The 20,601-nt window shown below is 36.6% G+C and overlaps 1 protein-coding gene across 1 annotated transcript in view; it reads left to right on the forward strand.

Annotated features, from left to right (window-relative positions):
- Nucleotides 1-20,601, forward strand: part of LOC105482241 (thymocyte selection associated high mobility group box) — a 312,721-nt gene that overhangs the window by 252,162 nt on the left and 39,958 nt on the right. The window contains exon 4 of the mRNA XM_011742265.3: nt 14,266-14,547. Within this exon, the coding sequence (XP_011740567.1) occupies nt 14,266-14,547 (282 nt within the window). The remainder of the gene's footprint in view (nt 1-14,265; nt 14,548-20,601) is intronic.

Genomic DNA, 20,601 nt, shown 5'->3' on the forward strand with positions numbered 1-20,601 from the left:
AAAGCATAATTTATGTGGCAACATTTTTAGCTAATGAAATGAACATTGTAAAGCTCTAGATAAAAATGGCTACTGTTGCTATGCCCATAAATGTTTTTTAGGACCCAATGAAAAACCCAAGTAATTTTTGAAACATTAGGCCCATATTTGGGGACTGGTGAAATGGTCTCTCTGCTAATATAGTATCAAATGGCAATGTATTTTTTATTTTTGTTTTTCGATTTCCTTCAGTTAAAACAACTTTATACTTCAGAATATATTCTGACATATAGTCTTGAAACTACAGACTAAGTCTAGTCATCCTAAGACTTACAGGACAATACACTTTGGAATCACATTGCTAATTCCCAAACAGAAGTCAAACTGTCAGATAGCTTTTAGTCACATTTTTTAAAGTATAATTTGATTGTACATTGAATTTTTGAGGTTTAAACTCATCATTAGAAGGAAGGCCACATGATTTTTTTATTTTTGTTCAATTTTCTTTCACACTATCTTAGCTGTATCATTAGTTTTATGAAAATATAGCAGATATACTGACTGTCAAACAATTAGACGATGTGTCTAGTGTCAATTATATTGCCTCCAGAGTTAAATTCTACTCATTTTCATTTTTCATGTATCTTCTGATGTTAAAAAAATTCTTAATTCTAAGTGATACTCACTGCAATTTTAATGCAATACAGACAGACTCTTTGTTGCAGCATTATTCTCTGCAATTCTATAGCAGTGCATTTTTGGTTATAGCAATGAATTCCCTTTGACTTGTATTATAGTATGTGTTCCAGGCTGTGAGATATTTGAGTACAGGGATAGTCTCATCTGTCTTTGTTTCTCCTAGGACCTCTCACAGAGGGAGGCACAGAGTAAGTGTTCAGTAAAAAAAAAAAAAAAAAAAAAAAAAGAAAGAAAGAAAGAAAGAAAAGAAATTAATTGAATTTCCTGCAAAAGGAATTAGTACATTAAATTCAGTCATTCTAGTTTCTAGCTGCATCCTCCCCTGTAAGCCCTTCCAAACATCTTTTGTTTAAAGAACAGCTAAAAACATCAGATCATACACTGGGTCAATAGTACAGTTTCATGTTTATGATACAGGCTTTGAGATCAGGCACCCTGTGACAAATTGCAGCTGACCCACTTACTGAATAACTGGAGAATGTCCTCTCTATTCCTTTGCGGCCCTCGTGGGTACCATGGCAGTGGTGACTGTAACAGTTTCACCTGGTTACTGTGAGTCCTAAATAGGGCAATTCATGGAAACTTCTTAGCACTGTGCCTAGTATATTAGGTGGGACCTGTCAGTATTTGATATTTTTAATAAGAGAACTTAAAACCACAGTTACCAAAGGCTAAGAATGGGCAGTTGAGGAAACTGATATGAGGACAGTTACCTGCTTGTGAGAGAGAGACCAGTTCAAATTAGTTGTGCTAAGTGTAGTCACTTGGAGAAATAGAGATTTAAAATGTGAAAGATGTATTTCCTATTTTTCAATAATACCTAAATTTATTTATGTCACTTGTCACACAGGGCTATAATCATGCAGGATTATGATTTTTTTAACACTTTAGACCATAATGATCTAATTTCAATGTATATTTGGTAGGTGTTAAACCAGTAAATGATAGATAATTCAAATTATTAACATTAGTGCCTTAAAATCAGTCACTATTAAAACCTAATTATTGGTTGAGAGGGTCTGTGTTAGTGGACATGGAACTATCCCCCCAAAATGGAAGATATTTGTTCAAATTAAAATTAGAACATGTAGTTCATATATTCTAAATGAACATGTGTGCCTCTGTAATAATAACTTTATTATCACCAAGTTACAGGATAGAGTTTTAATTATGATCTTTATATCAGTAGAAGCCATGTATTTAGGATTAAAGACCTACTGCTTTAACTAGTCTAGTTAAAGACTATGGCTTGATACATTCTGGGCTCCAACTTTTATAAAAACCAGAGAATACTTCTAATAACACTTTTCTAATTTCATGGTTCAGTGCACAGTCAGTAAAGATTTAAATAATTCAGAAAGAAAGCCTATTCTCCTTCTTTATTAGAAGTTTGAGTCAGGCAAATTCTTTGACATTTAATAGGTTTTTAACCCTTTTAATAACTTTTTATAATGAAATTTATTGGCTGTTGTTTTAAAGAAAGCGTTATTATATTAGCATGAATAGCAGTCAGTAGTTTTTATGATTAGTTTTGAGACCTTGACCTTATGTGACTCAAAGTTTATAAAACCATAAATGAGTGAGTGATGTTAATATTAACTAAATCAGGTATACCTAGAAATATAGAGACTGGATATAACTACATCTATCCCATTATCTAACATGCTATAAAATATTGGCAGACAAATATTTGAATCTTGTAATTGTTTTAAAGGAGCTTAAGGTCACTTACAGAGTCAGACACTTTAAAATAGCTGAAAGACATTGTAATTTTCCTAGAATGATTTTTCCAAGTTATTAATACCATGCTCAAAAGGAGAGGATTTCCAGCCTTTTCCTATCTTGGTTTCATGCTATTTTAATGTTTTATAATGTATGATTTGAATGGATTATTGGATGATTTCCATAATAAAATACTAATGTAAAAATTGTACTTTTCTTCAAGTCTCCAATAAGTTGGGGCATACAAATATTCTGCACAGGGAAGCTGTCTGGCTCAAGTAGAATATAAGGTTTTGATTTTGCTTCTTAAGATGTATTTTTAAGCTGAATGTCGTGTGTATCTAATGATTTAAGTGCCTCTAAATGAAGTCAAATATCAGTGTTCTGAACTGATGTTAGGAAGTCAATATCCCACTTGACATCTCCATTTTTTGCAAGCATCCCATTAACATTCCAGCGGAAAAATATGTGAAAGCAACTTAAATTCCCAGGTTGAAATATGGTGTGAAGAAGCATTCTTGCTAACTCATGCTGCTATGAATACACGGAGGTAGTTCTAGTAAGTGATCCGCTACTCCCAGACGGCATGTCTCCCAGTACGTACCAATTGTCTTATTACTTAACCTACACTTCCAATCCATTCTTTTAATTTCAATGCACAAAATCCTTAGAAAGTGTTTTAGAAATAAAGCACATACCCAGTAATGGGATGGCTGGGTCATATGGTACATCTAGTTCTAGATCCTTGAGGAATCGCCATACTGTTTTCCATAATGGTTGAACTAGTTTACAATCCCACCAACAGTGTAAAAGTGTTCCTATTTCTCCACATCCTCTCCAGCACCTGTTGTTTCCTGACTTTTTAATGATCGCCATTCTAACTGGTGTGAAATGGTATCTCATTGTGGTTTTGATTTGCATTTCTCTGATGGCCAGTGATGATGAGCATTTTTTCATGTGTCTGTTGGCTGTATGAATGTCTTCTTTTGAGAAATGTCTGTTCATATCCTTTGCCCACTTTTTGATGGGGTTGTTTGTTTTTTTCTTGTAAATTTGTTTGAGTTCTTTGTAGGTTCTGGATATTAGCCCTTTGTCAGATGAGTAGATTGCAAAAATTTCCTCCCATTCTGTAGGTTGCCTGTTCACTCTGATGGTAGTTTCTTTTGCTGTGCAGAAGCTCTTTAGTTTAATGAGATCCCATTTGTCAATTTTGGCTTTTGCTGCCATTGCTTTTGGTGTTTTAGACATGAAGTCTTTGCCCATGCCTATGTCCTGAATGGTACTACCTAGGTTTTCCTCTAGGATTTTTATGGTATTAGGTCTAACATTTAAGTCTCTAATCCATCTTGAATTAATTTTCGTATAAGGAGTAAGGAAAGGATCCAGTTTCAGCTTTCTACTTATGGCTAGCCAATTTTCCCAGCACCATTTATTAAATAGGGAATCCTTTCCCCATTTCTTGTTTCTCTCAGGTTTGTCAAAGATCAAATGGCTGTAGATGTGTGGTATTATTTCTGAGGACTCTGTTCTGTTCCATAATTATGCTGCTATAAAGACACATGCACACGTATGTTTATTGCAGCACTATTCACAATAGCAAAGACTTGGAATCAACCCAAATGTCCATCAGTGACAGATTGGATTAAGAAAATGTGGCACATAGACACCATGGAATACTATGCAGCCATAAAAAAGGATGAGTTTGTGTCCTTTGTAGGGACTTGGATGCAGCTGGAATCCATCATTCTTAGCAAACTATCACAAGAACAGAAAACCAAACACCGCATGTTCTCACTCATAGGTGGGAACTGAACAATGAGATCACTCGGACTCAGGAAGGGGAACATCACACACCGCGGCCTATCATGGGGAGGGGGAGGGGGGAGGGATTGCATTGGGAGTTATACCTGATGTAAATGACGAGTTGATGGGTGCAGCACACCAACATGGCACAAGTATACATATGTAACAAACCTGCACGTTATGCACATGTACCCTACAACTTAAAGTATAATAATAAATAAATAAATTTAAAAAAAAAAAGAAATAAAGCACATTATTCAGTACCTTCTCTGGGCACATCAAAACAAAGGAGACGTGAGCAAACATTAGCATGTTTGATGCACTTTTAGTATAAAATCATAGCCCCTTGTGAGCAAAACACTGCCTACACTTTGTAGCACAGATGCAAAAGTCATGATCCATACAAATACAAATAAAAGGCTTCATTGATTTTAATCATAGGTAGACCTAGAGCACATTCATAAACTCCCCTTACCAGACATGTAATTTGTAGGAACTGCTAATTCAGATGTTTTGGGAACCAGAGGGTGGACCACATGATCCCCAGAGCTCTTTTAGACAGGACGGACCCTGTAGTCCATGAGCCTCTCATGTCCTGCCATTATCTGCAATTATGAGAGATGCTCCTCGTCAAGGAAAAGTAAACTTTGCCCGTTGCCCATTTGTACATTTCCTTTATTTCTGCTGGGCAGGGAAGCCCTTTTCAGGGCTCACTGAAGCACGGTGTGTCAAACTTGGTAATATTGACGTTGATAGTTTAAGATTCACAGCAGGAGAAAAATGGCATTGGCATGAAGCAATCAGAAACAAGGTGGCTCAATCTGAGTAAAAAACATCTTTCCAACTGTGCAGTTAAAAGGCAACGCTATACCCCATAACCTCCCGGCCGAAGTTGTGATCCAAAGGAGAGATTATATGTACATAGTTGGTGGAAAAGAATGCTGTCCTCTGAACTGGAATACCTTTTTATACGTTAAAATGTTTTTGAACTTTGTATCTACCAGTTAGCCTATTAGCCTTGATCAGGGAGCTATTAAAACCCAGGTTATAAGTTCAACCTTTCTCTGTGCTGTTGACTTTCTCTCAGTGAAACCCTGTGCTCTGTGACTATAAGCTGCCCTGCTTATCCCAGGGAAGGTCCCCATAGATACAAGCTTTTGGCTGCCAGAATGTTTGGTCATTATTATGTCAGTGGCTCACCAGGGACCAGAACTGGTCAGGGAAAGCAACTCAAGGATAATAACCGAAGAGAGCCATCAGCACGAGCAGCAATCACAAAAATGAATTCATTTGTGATAAAACACATTCATAGTCCTTATCTTAGTTAATCCTCACAGTCATGTTTTAAGGAAGCATTTAAGGTCAGTATGCTCCTCTCCTATTTGTCTCCTTAAAATATATCACTGTCCTAGCATATTTATCGTGTTGTCTGCCTCTTCCACTAGGAAGTGAGCTGCATCAGGGCACGATTTCCAACTACATGGTCACCACTGTAGACTAGGTACCTAAGACAGTGCCTGGCACATAGCAGGCACTCAATAAATATTTGTTGGTGAAAAATTATCCTCTTTTTACGAGGTGAAAAATGGGGGTTGAAGAAGTTGAAAGTAAGACAACTCATTAGAAACAGTGGCAGCTAGGTGTCATGAACAGGGCTGCCTCCACAATAACACATGACCTCCCTCTCCTCTAGGGAAAGGGAAAAAATTCAATTAAATGGAGTAAAATTGCTTTTCCAGTTGTTTATAAATATAAATCCAGATGCATACACTAGGGCAACAAAGACATTTCTTTCTGGATCTGCTGGATGTGGCAGCAATTGAAGTGGGGTTCTGCAGAGGAGGCCAGGCAAGGGCACTAAGGGCATTAAGAGGTTCAGGGTCCACTTTCTCTCTGTCCCTTGCTGCTCTTCAATATCTGATCTTTGGTTCATCCCTGGGAGAGGATGTACAAACAAGCAAACACCAAAACTGGTGACATGGTTTTTAGCCAGTGTGATTTTTAGCCATCACTTTTAAGACTCATCAGTGATGTTTTCCTCTGAACCCACCAAATTCCTTGAGTAATAAGGGGCCCATTTGTGGAAGAAGCCACAATGGAGAGACCACAGTGTGAAGGAGTGTGATGGTCAGGTAATGTAGAAGTCGGGCAGTGTGAGCACTGGTTTCTGAGGCAGTTTTAATCTTCCCTGAAGATGGTGGTTCTAGAGAGTGCTATGGCTGTCCATTTGGCAACTATCTAATAAACTATGCTCAGAGTTCTTACTTTCCTGTGATAAATTGTTTCATAATGACTAATTACCCTAACGAAACTGCAAGTATTCTGTTGTAGCATACTGTAAAGAAAGCTGAACCCTACTTGTTGCTATTGTCTTTTGAAAGAAAAGGAAAGATTCCAAATATTAAATACAAAAATAGTTTTGTTTATGGAAATGCAGAGTTGAAATCAAGTTATTCTAAATTAAAATACTGAGGATAAAAATACATTTTTATAAAAATGTCCAACCTTTCTTTTGAACCTCACTTTTCTCAATCTTTAAAAATATAGCAAGTTCTGTTCATGTGTATTTTTCCAAATTTTCCCTCTTTCATTGTTAATTATCAGTGTTCAGTGCAACTAATTGAAGTCTAATAGCAAAAATCTTAACATAAAGTTTATTTAAAGTACACATTTCTAAATAATAAATAGATCACAAGAAGGTCACGTAAAAACGATTTATTTAATGTGTTTGGACAACAAATAATTAAGCTCTCTCTTGGAAATGCATTTAGGAAAATAATAAATAAATTTTGACTATTAAATTTCCCCACACATTTATTCTGGTGTATACATTTACATATTAATTGAATCCCTGGCAAAAATATGTAATCAAATTGGGGACTTAAATAATATCAACATTTACATTCTTCTCATAGACTCTTAGAGTGCATTATTCCTAAGAAAAATGAAACCGCTTTGCCTTCCTGCCCTAATTAATCATGCAGGCCTGCATGGACAACCAAGAGCAAGGCTCAGAAGTTTTTCTTTAGGTGCTAAGAACGGTGTGTGTTTGATAGTGTGTATAAAAGGAACCAAGAGGAAGCACTTGTCACAGCTAAAGCCAGCAGGATCTCCTTATTGCCCTGGGGAAAGCACTCCACACAGCTCAGGATGTCAAATGCTGACAGACAGGGGTAAATGGACGGGCTTCAGAGATTCCTCACGTTCTCCTGCTCCTGCTGCAACTGGCAGCCTTCCAGGCCTTGCCTGCAAAGACCACAGAAAGCAGCAGCTGGTGAGCCACATTAGCAAATAAGGCCTCAGGGCTACCCATGTTCCAGCGCTCTGTGCACCAACTGCTGTTCACTCTAACAGCTGGATCAGAGCAGAGCCAGCCGAGGCGGTGGTGCAGTTTTATGTGTACAACTGTTTTGATATAGATTGTCTGCTAGAGGCAGAGATAATGATAGCTTTCAAGGCTGGCATGTTGGATGGGGAAGGATGCAGATGTTTGAAGGAGGAATACAGACTCTGGAAGGATTGTGAAGCACACAGAGTTTTAAACACTGAAAGGCAGGCCCTCCGTCATTCTGGTGCCATTTAAGTATGTGATTTTAACACCATTTCATCACTAACATGACTAATGTTATTCCGAGGATTTTTTTTTTCCCTATTCCAGTTACACCAAAATCTTACTCATTTTTTAAAAATAATAACCTCAGATGAGCAACAAGGTTTTTTTTCTTCTTTTCCTTTTCAAAGAAAATCCAAGGGACCAGTCATGGTGGCTCACACCTGTAATCCCAACACTTTGGGAAGCCAAGGTGAGTGGATCACCTGAGGTCAAGAGCTCGAGACCAGCCTGACCAACATGGTGAAACCGCGTCTTTACTAAAAAATACAACAATTAGCTAGGTGTGGTGGCACATGCCTGTAATCCCAACTACTCAAGAGGCTGAGGCAGGAGAATTGCTTCAGCCTGGGAGGCGGAGGTTGCAGTGAGCCAATGTTGTGCAATTACACTCCAGCCTGTGCGACAGAGTAAGAGTCCATGTCAAAGAAGAAAAAAAAGAAAGAAAGAAAATCAAAGGAAATAAAGTGAAAAACATATGCTGAAATATGTAGCTATTATTTGTGCCTCATGTTTCCACCTTGAGCTCTGTCCTCAACATGGCACTCTTCAGCTCTAGGTAACCAGGCAAGGGGAGAAAGGAACATGGCCTTAGCATCAAGGCAGGTCATGTGGGACAATACATGACTTCTGCTCTGGTTTCCTAATTGATTTTAATGGAACTTTTGTTTTGCATTAATTGGAAAAATTGAAATTTCTTCTTCATCATTATAATACCCCTTCATTATTTTAATTGACATTGGTCATCAATAGCATTTCTAGGAAACAGATCTGATTTCCAAAAAAGTGAAATCTAGCACCCATTTTCAAATGGACATAGTTTTGCAAATGGTGAGATAAATATTAAGAGCCACTCAACACTAAAATGCCAGTGACATGCAGGACATTTTGCCAAGAAAATATGAAGTTCATTAGGCTTGAAAATAAACAAAATGAGAAACACACACGTGAGAAATTACCTTTGAGACATTCGAGCCCTAGAATTTAGCAAATGAAGTTCCCAAAAGATCAAGGATTTATGACAACTACTTCTGTGAAACTGGCATCATCAATCCTAATTGTACCAGACCTAAACAGCTATTCAGTGTAACTCAAGAAATATGTATTGAGTTCCTACTACGTGCCAAGATCTGTTCTAGATACTAGGGCTATAATGGTGAACAAAATAAATTCTCTCCCAGCTTTTTTTTTTTTTTTTTTTTTTGAGACGGAGTTTTTTGCTCCTGTTGCCCAGGCTGGAGTGCAATGGCGCGATCTCAGCTCACGTCAACCTCCTAGGGTGTATCAGTTAGGATTATGTTGGGCTGCCTATAACAGAAAACCCCAAATGGCAATGATTCTACGATGACAGACATTTACTTCCCTTTCACTCCCACTGTAAGTAGGTTGTCCAGGTTCCAGAATAATCACACCCTCAGGCTCCTTTCTTGTGCCTTCAGCGTCCTTATGGTGCCATGTCTTGGTCCAAGACATTTTCCCTAGCTCTCTCCATCATCTCCACGTTTTTGCCAGCAGGAACTAGAGAAAACACAAAGGAAGGTGAGCCCCTCCCTTCAACGAGACTTCTTGCAAGCACCACACAAAGATTCCACTTACATTTCATTGTCACAGGGCCATGCATAGCTGCAAAGGAAGCTACAAATGTCCTCCTTGAGCCAGCTAGAGGGGCCCATTTTTCAGCACAAAAGGAAAATGAGTGTAGGAGGGTAGCTTGAGGTTTCTGCCACTAAGGGAAACGGACATTAATCAAATATTTTCATCTTGTGACTAAGAAGTTCCCAGGAAAAAAGAAAAATCATCAGACTGGTTAAAGTCAGTTTATACTGATGAATTCATTCCCTTAGTTACACACTGACACAGCAAATATTTTTGAATATTTAGAATACCATTTAACTAAAAGATATCTCAAGAGGGATTGAAAAATGCATTAGTCATGAACTAATCAAGGAGATTACTATCTAGAAGGTAGATACAATACACATTAGAGAAATAAATTTTAAAGTGGTATCCCATAAAGAAAGTATAAACAAAATGCTTTGGCAGTTCAGAATCAGAAGGTTCTTGGAACTTTATAGGTAAGCTGACTTTTGAACTTGACTTTAACATATATTTAGGGTTTGGATATATGAAGATGGTAAAGGCATCATGGAATTGTGGGAAAAGTACAAGTATGTAAAAAAAGTATATTTCATTTTTACTTCAGTCTTTGCTAATAGAAAGATCTGAGATCATTTAACCTCTCTGTGGGCTTGTGCAAAGCAGCTCTTCCTACATGGCTCCCTCAAAGGGAAGTTATAAGGATCAATAAGTAAAAGTACTGGGCAAACCACAAATCACTGAGCAAACTATGGGGGTTTTTCCCCTCTTTTTAACAACTTTAGACAGCAAATTCTCGGAAAATGGTAATTGAATAATGACAGAGCAGCGTAAACAAAGACACATGATTAAGGGAGAGAGATTTAGGTAAAAAAGAAGCAATTAATTGGGTTTGACTGAACAATAGAGTAGATGAGGGATGGTTATAGGGCGTGAGTTTCATTTGGAAGGTTTCGTGTCATGCTGAAGAGTTTGTATTTAATTTGGGGGACAGATGTCATTAGAGAATTGTTGAGCCCATGGCTCATGAAGATTAATTTTGTACCACTCTTTGGGGTAGATGTAAAGAGACCGATTTTAGTTAAGCAGCTATTGCAAGTGAAAAGGTAATGAAGGCCTAGATAGATGAATGGGTGTGGAAATGGGTGGAAGGGCAGATGGAAATAATTGATGTTTTAGGGTAAACCCAACAGAACTCATAAGAGTTTGGTAGAAAAGAAGAGTCAAAAATGACGGCAACATTTTGAGTAGAGGTGACAAGGAAGATGAAGGTGTCATCAGCATATATTGGTCAGACAGAAAAAAAAATAGGTTTGAGAAAGAAAACTTTGTTCACATTTCTAGCAAGAATGATGTTCAAGTAGTAATGTCTCACAAGCAGTTGCAGAATTAGGCTTGGAATTTGGGTCAGAATTGTACATTTTAGTTTAGAACATTTCCCATTAATAAAACCGTGGCAAATTTTATCTGGGTGGAAGAAATGTGACTCAGAATAACATGTTAAGGAATCACTTAGAGGTAGGGTGTTGTAGAAAAAAGAGAAGTCAGTGAAGGAGTTGAGAAGAATCAGAACAACCGTTGCAATTCAGCATGACTTAAGTGAATTGTTCAAAATATATTTAAAATATTGGTGATTAACAGGAAATAATATTCTGCTACTTCAGGGTTTGTATTTGACATGATGTAGCTGTAGTCAATCAATACCTTTACAGCAGGAAACCAATAATCAAAACATTAGCTTATTTGCATGATCTAACTAATTATTCATATTTTCAGTAATCAAACTTTATCGAGTTTAATTTTCCCCATATTATACATTAGGCAGTGATTTATACTGAAATGCCTTTCAGGAAAATAAGGTAAATGGAAATACTCCTCCTAATTCAGAAATGTTGCCATGGATGTTAAGATCCCACTGTTTGTAAGTGCATCTGAGGACTGAAGATACAGATATGCTCCCTCATTTGTGCTTGCCATGCTCCACACAGGAAAAGTGTGCTTTGAGTTGGTATTCAAGCTGTCTGCCTGACCTAACACCACTGGTGACAGGATACGTTGAACTAATGGTGAGACTGTGGAACGAGAGGTACCCTCTTGAGTACTTCACCTTCCTTTCCCAAATTGATACTTTACTCTTCCATAGCCACACCCACCTTCTTCTCCTTCCAGTGCAAGGGTGGAAATGCAGATTTTAGTGCCCAGAGATCTACCCACTACACAAATTAACATGAGAAAACATCTTCGAAGATTGCAAGACAGTGGAGGAGAGAAGGTGTGATAAAGTGAAGATTGCTTCAAGCTTTTGGAACACTTTTAGTTGTAGTCATAAATCTGGAACTCCATATGAAAATTAATTTAGAAACCATCCTCTCTGATATATTAAAACCACAAGATTTCTGAAAGGATGAGAAGAAATGGGCTCAAAACAGATATGTTACAGACTGTACGTGTTTTGTAACTTGGGATTTATGTGAAGGAGAAATAAAGATAGCAATTAGTTACATACTTTTAGAAAGATCATTTAGTTGAAGTATGATTTTGCTAGTAAATGCTTTTCATTTACAAGGCTATAAAACATATAAGTTGGAATATGCACAGTAGTGCTTTATTTGGTGCCGGGTTGGGAAAGAAGACTGCCCGTTGTAGGATAGTGTCCACTTATGGATATCCATTACTCTGTGCCCATAATGGGAGCTGTTCTACATGCTAAAGGTCTAAAAACATATAGGACTTGAGGACTTTTGAGAGTAGGCCTGAAAAGAAATTTAGTATACACTGTCTCTTCTGTGTAGTTTCAAAAGTCAGTCCTAATTTTCATGGTACTCTCTGTCCTTGGCACAACTTTAAGGATATCCGTGAAAGCTAGTACTACTTCATAAAGAAGATCAGATTGTAGAAGTTACATGTACATATAAGAAGAGGCAACAACCATTTTAGTAAATGTGACTGAAGGCAAATGAATGGGCTAGATAAAACCATTATTGATTTGGGTAGACAACATTTGAAAAGGTATTTTTAATTATCTTTAACTGTAATCTTTTTTATGGAATATGTAAAATGTTGAATCAGCTGCTTAATACAGTGGGAAGTATCAAAGACTGGAATTAGGAGAGGTGGGTTTTATCTTTGGTTTTGGTCAAGTCATTTGATCTCTTTGGGTTTTACTCCTTCATTTATTCATTTATAATTATTTATATCCTTATTCCACAAACATTCAACAAGCTTGCACTATCATCACCCCCTCCCAGTGTTCCTCTTCCATAGACCGACGGTGTCACCAACAGCCTTCGCAGCTCTTGCATGTACCATTGAATAGTAAAAGCTGCTTTATGAGGGACATCACAGAAGGGAGAATCCTGAACTACTTTGGAAGGATTGGAGGAATACAGTTTGGATAATGGAAAAAATGTTGGTTCAGACTTAGAAAAGGCAGGTACAAATCATGAGGCCAGCTGGAGGTCTAGGATACCTTGAACTGTGCCTGAAGACTGAGAAGTAACCAAAGTTGGAAAGGATCTAAAGGAGTGAAATTGACTAATAAGAGACCTCATGGTGGAGGCAATAAATGTGTACCAGAGAACACAGGGCACATATGGGGACTCTGGACAGCCTCAATTTTAGTTTTAGGTGAATCTAACTAGATTGGTAAAATGACTAGAGGGAAAATGGTGGAAAATGATTTTATTATCATAAAAACAAAAACAAGAACCTATGACTAGGTTACTTAATTTGCCTTCACAATATTTTCATGTCACAACAACATTTGCAGACAGGTCATTGCCAAACATCTGACACTTTGTGGGATTTTCTTTTCTAATGAAACAGAATAAGATAACAGTATTACTTTTTCACTTCCAACGTGTAACTTTAACCATAGATCTTTTTCCCCCACAGTCTTCTTGTTTTTCTCTCTTGTTTTGTGTGCTCTCTACCTGCCTGAATTCCTCAACCCCCCCCCCTTGGGATGAAAAAACTGAGCTGCTCCTATAAGCACCATGAAATATTCTCCATTATTTTAAGTTTGAAAATGCCAGAGAAATGTTAAGTGAAATTCTCCATACTCCTCTTATACAACACATTTGACCTCTAGATACCTTAAAAGCTTCATCCTCCAATGCTTTTAATTCTAATCCTTGCAGAGACAAAATTCATTGCTTGAATTACAAGAGTGAGTCTCATTAAGGCTAAAAACCAGTGACTCAGATAGCATAATGGATTAATATGTTGACCTTGCAATTTTAGAGCTTTACTTTCAAGTCTGACTGTGTAGTCATTTCAATAGTCAATCAATTGGTTAATACCAGCCTATCAGTGTTTTGAATCTGGTAGTTAGGAGATCATTTTGGCTAGTAATACCCTGTAAAACTTTAAACTGAGTACAAGAGTACACTTATTAACTCCCAAAGCCTTTCTTAAATGATCAAGATAAAACAAACAGGGTTTAATGAATTGCTGTGAATGTTGTAATCACTAATAATTGAATAATTTTGACAGACACTCTAATGAGCATCAGCATCTTGAAATTTACATTATATAAATATGATCATGATATAATACACAAATACATATATAAATAATATATTTCTGTATTTCACTAGCATAGAAAGACTGTAAATCTAATTAATCACATCTCAAGTAATGAAGTATGATGCTAACTGAATTCTCAAATTCTATTCTTTTGGTAGTCTTATGCTGTCCTCTAGGGTGATACATACTTTTAGGATTATTTTACCCCGATAAAATAAATGTGTATGTGACTCAGCAGAACATCTGGAAATCTAAAGAATTATTACTTTTTTGCCCAAAACATGTTTTGAAAATTACTCCTTTCCTATTTATTTATTTATTTATTGTAGATGCCAGATATACGAAACCCAGAAGGAGCTCAATACAGTTCCCATCCTCAGATGGCAGCCATGAGACCAAGGGGCCAGCCTGCAGACATCAGGCAGCAGCCAGGAATGATGCCACATGGCCAGCTGACTACCATTAACCAGTCACAGCTAAGTGCTCAACTTGGTTTGAATATGGGAGGAAGCAATGTTCCCCACAACTCACCATCTCCGCCTGGAAGCAAGTCTGCAACTCCTTCACCATCCAGTTCAGTGCATGAAGATGAAGGCGATGATACCTCTAAGGTATGAATAAGTTATTTCTAGGACCTATAGGAGACCATTCTTAGGTACCTTCTTTGACCTGTGCTGGGTACAAGTTTATATCGTCCAAGTGAAACATTGGTGGGAGACACCTGCTTTGTTAATGAAGCATGAGGTTACAAACAAACTGGATTAAACCATCTTCTTGTCCAATTACACTTTAAAGTCCCTGAGAAATCCTTTAAATATAGATGTGTTAAGCATAAAAGTTGCTTGCGCCTACAAAAGTTCGGGCCTGTATAGTCAATGTACCATTTTAAGAAGGCAGTATACTGGGGTACAATGAAGGGTGTGTGTGTGTGTGTGTGTGTGTGTGTGTGTGTGTGTGTGTGTGAGAGAGAGAGAGAGAGAGAGAGAGAGAGAGAGAGAGAGAGGAGATGTTTGGTGATGATGTTAGATGAAACCTTTGTGGCCACCTGACCCAACCATTTCAAATTGAGGATGTGGAAAGTAAGTGCCAGGGATACTAGATGACTCCATTCCTCGTTGATTCATTGAATATCTTTTGTTAACTCCTTGCCAATATGGTTATTTGTGTGTCTGTCGCCAGCAGAGTCATTCTTTTAAGTTATCTGAATAAGAAGATGGGTTTTATGTCAGCCACTTTTTTTTCTTTTTACCATTGTGAGAATTTTGTTTTTGGAAAGTTAAACTATAAACATGCTACCAAAAGCAGCACTGTGCAATCCTGATATACATGGTTAACTTTCTAGTAACTCTGCTAATTTTTTTCAGTCTAGATAAATAGTGATTCATCAATTTATTTAGCCTGATGACAAAGATAAGATAGCTGCATTGACTATATTTTCCTATTTTTTGTATTCTTGATGTTCTGGCATTTGGAGCCTTAATCCTGGAAATTCAGAGCTAGCTAATTTTTAGAGATTGCAAACGACACTCCTGCTAGCCCCCTTTCTGTATACATGCCAACAATTCACAGCTGCATCCCAAACATCTCCTTTAAAAACTCTCACATACCAAGCCAGTGTTCCCTCTGCCCTACATCACCCCTAGGCCAAGTGTCAGACAATTAGGGATCACTCCTTATAGCCCATAGCCCACCAAAGTTATTCAAACTATCCAGTCCTAGGCTTACTCAGCATGCCAGCCTGCTTTGCCCATTCCTGCCCACAAAATCCCCAGTAAAGGCTCGGGGCATGCTCTGTCTTCTCCCTCTTTCTGTCTCCTGACCAACCTGGGTAGTTCCCTATGTGGCCCTGTGTGCTATGCTGTGCTGTGCCTCCTCTTTTCAGGGATCTATGAGTGGAAACTTCTTCCTCACAATCATCATTTCCTTGTCTTCTGTCTTACCATACCTGACTGAAACAAATCCCAAGTACGTTTTAGAACAGCTGCAGAACCTAACACTGCCCAAGCCAGTCCCTCCATCCTTACCATCTCTCCCTGTTGTCAGTGAGTCAGCCTTTCATGAGTTAGGTGAAACGGCAGGAGGAATCTAATTGATATTCATAAATAATTGACTGGGCTGCTGAAAGCCTTGCCTTTAGCTGACCATTTCCAGGGCAATAATTTTCTTCAGAAAATACAGATTATTCCAATGGCTCCAGGTACTCATTGGCTGTTAGATTACACCTAATGGCCAATGAGTACCTGAACCCAAATGTGAACACCAATAATTTGTTTGTGGACAGTGATTTAGATGTTGATTATGCATGAATAATTCAAATCAATTTGCTAAACACAGATGATATGTACTTTATTGTAAGGGGAAAAATTAATGTACTCTCATAGTAAAGATCAATTTGTGTATCTGGATTGTGTCTTTATCAGTATTCATTCCTGACATTTCAGGAAATTAAATGCAAAATTAGTAACATCCTCTGACAGTAAATTGTATACTGCATTATTCCTAATTACAATAACATTTTTCACAGTCTTCCACTTGTATGAGTAGAAGAGTAGGTAGAAATCTGAAATTCATTAACATTCATGGGTTCTGCCATTTGCTATTAACCTGTTAGGTCCTTATTTTATAATTTTGCTAAAACATGAATTTACATGTTTCCATACTGATATGAAACTTTGCCAGTGGGTGTCCTCTCCAATCATTCAATATCCACATCTTGAAATAATTTATAATTCTTCATTAGTGGACTGTGTCAGCATTGCATAGTAAAATTCATATTCTATAATGATAGATTATTGAATTATCGATGCATGAAAGTTTAGGGATTGATTTCTAAGACTGCATCCATTAAAATGACTTTTCTATCTGCACAAACATTGACACAAAGTCATGTGAAGTTTAAGTGTATTTTCCATCTCAAGAAAAGTCACCCTTCATTCCAATTCTATACACTGTTCTTCACGTTGTCTCCAATTCAAATCCTCCTATTCATTTATTTGAGTTATATTATTATATTTATTTAAGCTAGAAAAATCCTCTGATGAAAATGTTAAAGCATTCTTCATTACAGTTAAGGATTAAACTGGATTTTTCCCTTTACATATGAGTAGGATTTATGTGGAAAGTTGTAGTGCAACAGCTCCAGTTAAATGTGAGATAGCATTAAGTCAAAAAGATCATTTAAATCATTTCTAACAAGTGAACTAAAAAAGAATATTTAGTTCCACACCAGAAAAAGCTTTTAAAGCTTTCCTCTTAACACTTTGTGCTGTCTTTAAGCAATTACATATTGATTCCAGCTCATCTAATTGAACAATTAAATGAAATAAGTCTGTTTTGACAGAGAGGAATATTGTAAATACATCAGTAAAATAAATTATCACCTTATAAACACTACCCGTGATTTTGATTGCTAGGAAACTGTGTTGACAGCCTTAAGTCATAAATGAGACACAGTAAAGCATCAAAGAAACACAAACTTAGGCAGCTTGCGATTCTAAGCCTGTAATCCCGTATTTGTAATATAAGAGATACTTTAAGACACAAAAAGTATCTGGCATTACACGTATATTTTTGGCACAGTTTTCTCTTTAAGGAAATTATGGGTTAAGAATCACATTATATATTTTTCTATCCTTTTACTTTCTGCTTTTGTGTTGAAAATATCCATGTTTTATCTGACTGTCTCTTATAAATGTCATGTAGTTAAATGAGCTTTTACTTTAAAATGAAACCTTTACTACATTTACATTAATATAAATATGAAAATGGCTTATTTTTCTAAGTATGTTGCTTTCTGTTTATGCCGCAAATATTTTATGTTTCTTTTTTTCCTCATCTTCTTTAAGATTGCTCTTATTTTTCTCATTACATTATTTCCCGTTTTGAGATTAGAGATTTTATATTCTTTCTCTTCTTTCAGTAGCTGTCCCTGGAATACAACTATATAAAAGTCTAAAATTTACCAGTATCTTTACCTTCTTTCTTAGATTACTTTAACTCCATACACCTTCTGTTCAGTTTTTACTGGGGGCTGTTATTGTTGTTCATTCTAACTATAGTTTAATTGAATTCTGTAGCTGAATAAACTTCATGAAACGCTATTTTAATTATTTTATGAAGTTATTTTTCCTTTGGATTTATTCACCTATATATTTCTTTCACCTGACATCTTTTTCTTTATGCCTTTAAAATGTTCTTTCATGAAGGTCTGCAGGTAACATGCTTACCTTAAAAAACACATTTGCTGGGTATAGAATTCTAGATTGACAGTTATTTTCTTTCAGCATTTTGAAGATATTATATTATTCCACTGAATCCTTGTTTTCACTATTGCTTTTGAGGATTTACTGTCTTACTGTCTTTCCTTTGAAAGTAACCTGACTTTACTCTCTGACTGCTTTTGAGATCTTCCCTTGTCTTTGGTGTCCTGCAGCTTCACGGTGATATGTATGGGTTTCTTTGCATGCATTCTGATTGTAATCATTTCTGTCTGTCAGCAATTTGGGGGAAATTTTTGTTCCTTATTTTTTTCAGATACTGCCTCTATCCCATTCTTGCTCCCTTCTTATGCTGTTATTCTGAGGGGATGAATATTAGACTTTCTCCTTTCCACAACTTTTTCATATTTTCTATTTCCTTGCCCCTCTGTATTACATTCTGATTAACATATTTTCCAGTTCATAATTCTCTTTTCAGCTATACCTAATCTGAAATGGTCTATTGCAGTTTTAATCTCAAATATTTTATATTTTTAGTTTCATTTGGTTCCTTCTCAAATGAGTTTGGACTTCTTTTTATAGTTGCTTGCTCTTTACCCATGTATTTAATCTCCTTTATTCTTTTAAGCATGTTAAACATATTTGTTTTATAGCTTCTTTTGCTAATTTCAATACATGAAGTATTCTGAAGTCTGAATATGTTGGTTTTAACAGCTTGTTTCATTTTGCTTTTCGTACTTTTGAAATGAGAATTAATATGTATTAGAACTTTGTAAGAATTCTTTTAGAGCTTGTTTAAAAGTGATTTCTCCAGGGTTGATTTATATTTGTTTCTGCCACATATTTTGAACCATTACAATCAAGAACCACACTTGGCCTGAATTTTTTAGACCACCCACAAAGTGTATGTTCAGGCTACAAATCTTGCAAATGCTGGCTTTTGTTTGTGAATGAACACAAGAGATTTTGTTCCACTCTTCATTTGTATCAAAGTTCCAGAGCAGCCATTCTTGCATGTTCCAGTAGGTCACATACAAGGGAATGTTACTTCACCCTTGCACTGACGGTCTAATTCTTTTACCTCTTGATTTTAACAGGACCTCTCCCATTAAACATCTTGCTTTTGGCCAGGCATGGTGTTTGTCTTCTGTCTATTGCACTCTTAACTCAAATTCACACGAGGTTCAACAGTATCTTCAATATGAGAATTGCCTTTAATACGCTGCGTCTTCTCTGAGTTCGCTTAGTTTTTGCCTTTAAGAGTTTGTGACTAATTTGCTAGTTCATCAATGCATGTGCTCTGCCACACTAGACAGAAGCAGGAGGTTTTTTTCTCAAAGCAAATAGGATAAATCACTAGAGCAGCAATTAAATAAGCCTTGAGAGTAGGAGTTTTTATTTACCACTGCTCTGAAGACAAGAAGACTCCTGGAATAAAGTAGAAATGAGGAACAGACAGGTTTCTACAAATATTAAGTGAAATCAAACAGTGTTAGAACCAAATGTCACGTCACTTTATCTAACTAGCAGTGGGACAGAATACTTAAAACTGGGACTTGGAAGTCTGGTATTTTCATCATTGAACTGTGCTTATATTGTAACTGTTCACTTTATATAGTATAATGTGTATGATACTTTTAAAGAATTTATTAGACCACAGCAATTAAACTAATGTATGCCTCTTATTTATTTAAAATAAAAGTATCCTATTTGTTAAGGCTGAGCCTAATAAACTAGTTCAGGAGAAAATGATAAAATTTAGTCAGACAGTTAGTACCTGATTCCAAATCATCTTTCCTGAAATTTATTCAAGTAATAATTATGCCAGGATATAGACATACCCTAGATGACTGAGCATACTTTATTCATTTATGGAATAAAAACAAAATGAGACTTAACATAGCCGCCTGGCATTTTATTCAGCGGGACCCCACCTCAACAGCTTGCCTTCTCTGTAAGCCTGTAAAAGCCCTCAATCCAAAAGAATAAGAAGTAAACATATTTCCCTACATCAGCAAATTTAGAAAAGACCAAGTGGATCTCATAAAATTGATAAACTTAACCAGTAGGTATATAAAATAACAACCAACCTTTTTTCTCACTTTAAAGTGATTTTTCTGGACATTAGCCCAAACTTCCTATTTCACATAAGGCCACTGAGTGCCTTTGCTGAACTCATTCAAAAGTCATATTCAGCTATGTTTGGCAGAATCAAAGATCCTTAAAAATGAAATTGCTTTACAAACTATGACACTGATACAATGCCCCACACTTGTGAATCATTTCAAAAGTATAGCACTTCATATGCATTTTTCTATAATTGATGTTTTGAGTCATAGAGCATATCGTTATTAAAGATAATAATAAACCCAATTGTAAAATGAAAGAAGTATTACAGCCTTGCTGATTTCACAGTAACTAGATGACTTACTTTCCATGCTTATTTGA

Source organism: Macaca nemestrina, chromosome 8 (assembly GCF_043159975.1).
Source record: "Macaca nemestrina isolate mMacNem1 chromosome 8, mMacNem.hap1, whole genome shotgun sequence".
NCBI classification, from domain to species: domain Eukaryota; kingdom Metazoa; phylum Chordata; class Mammalia; order Primates; family Cercopithecidae; genus Macaca; species Macaca nemestrina.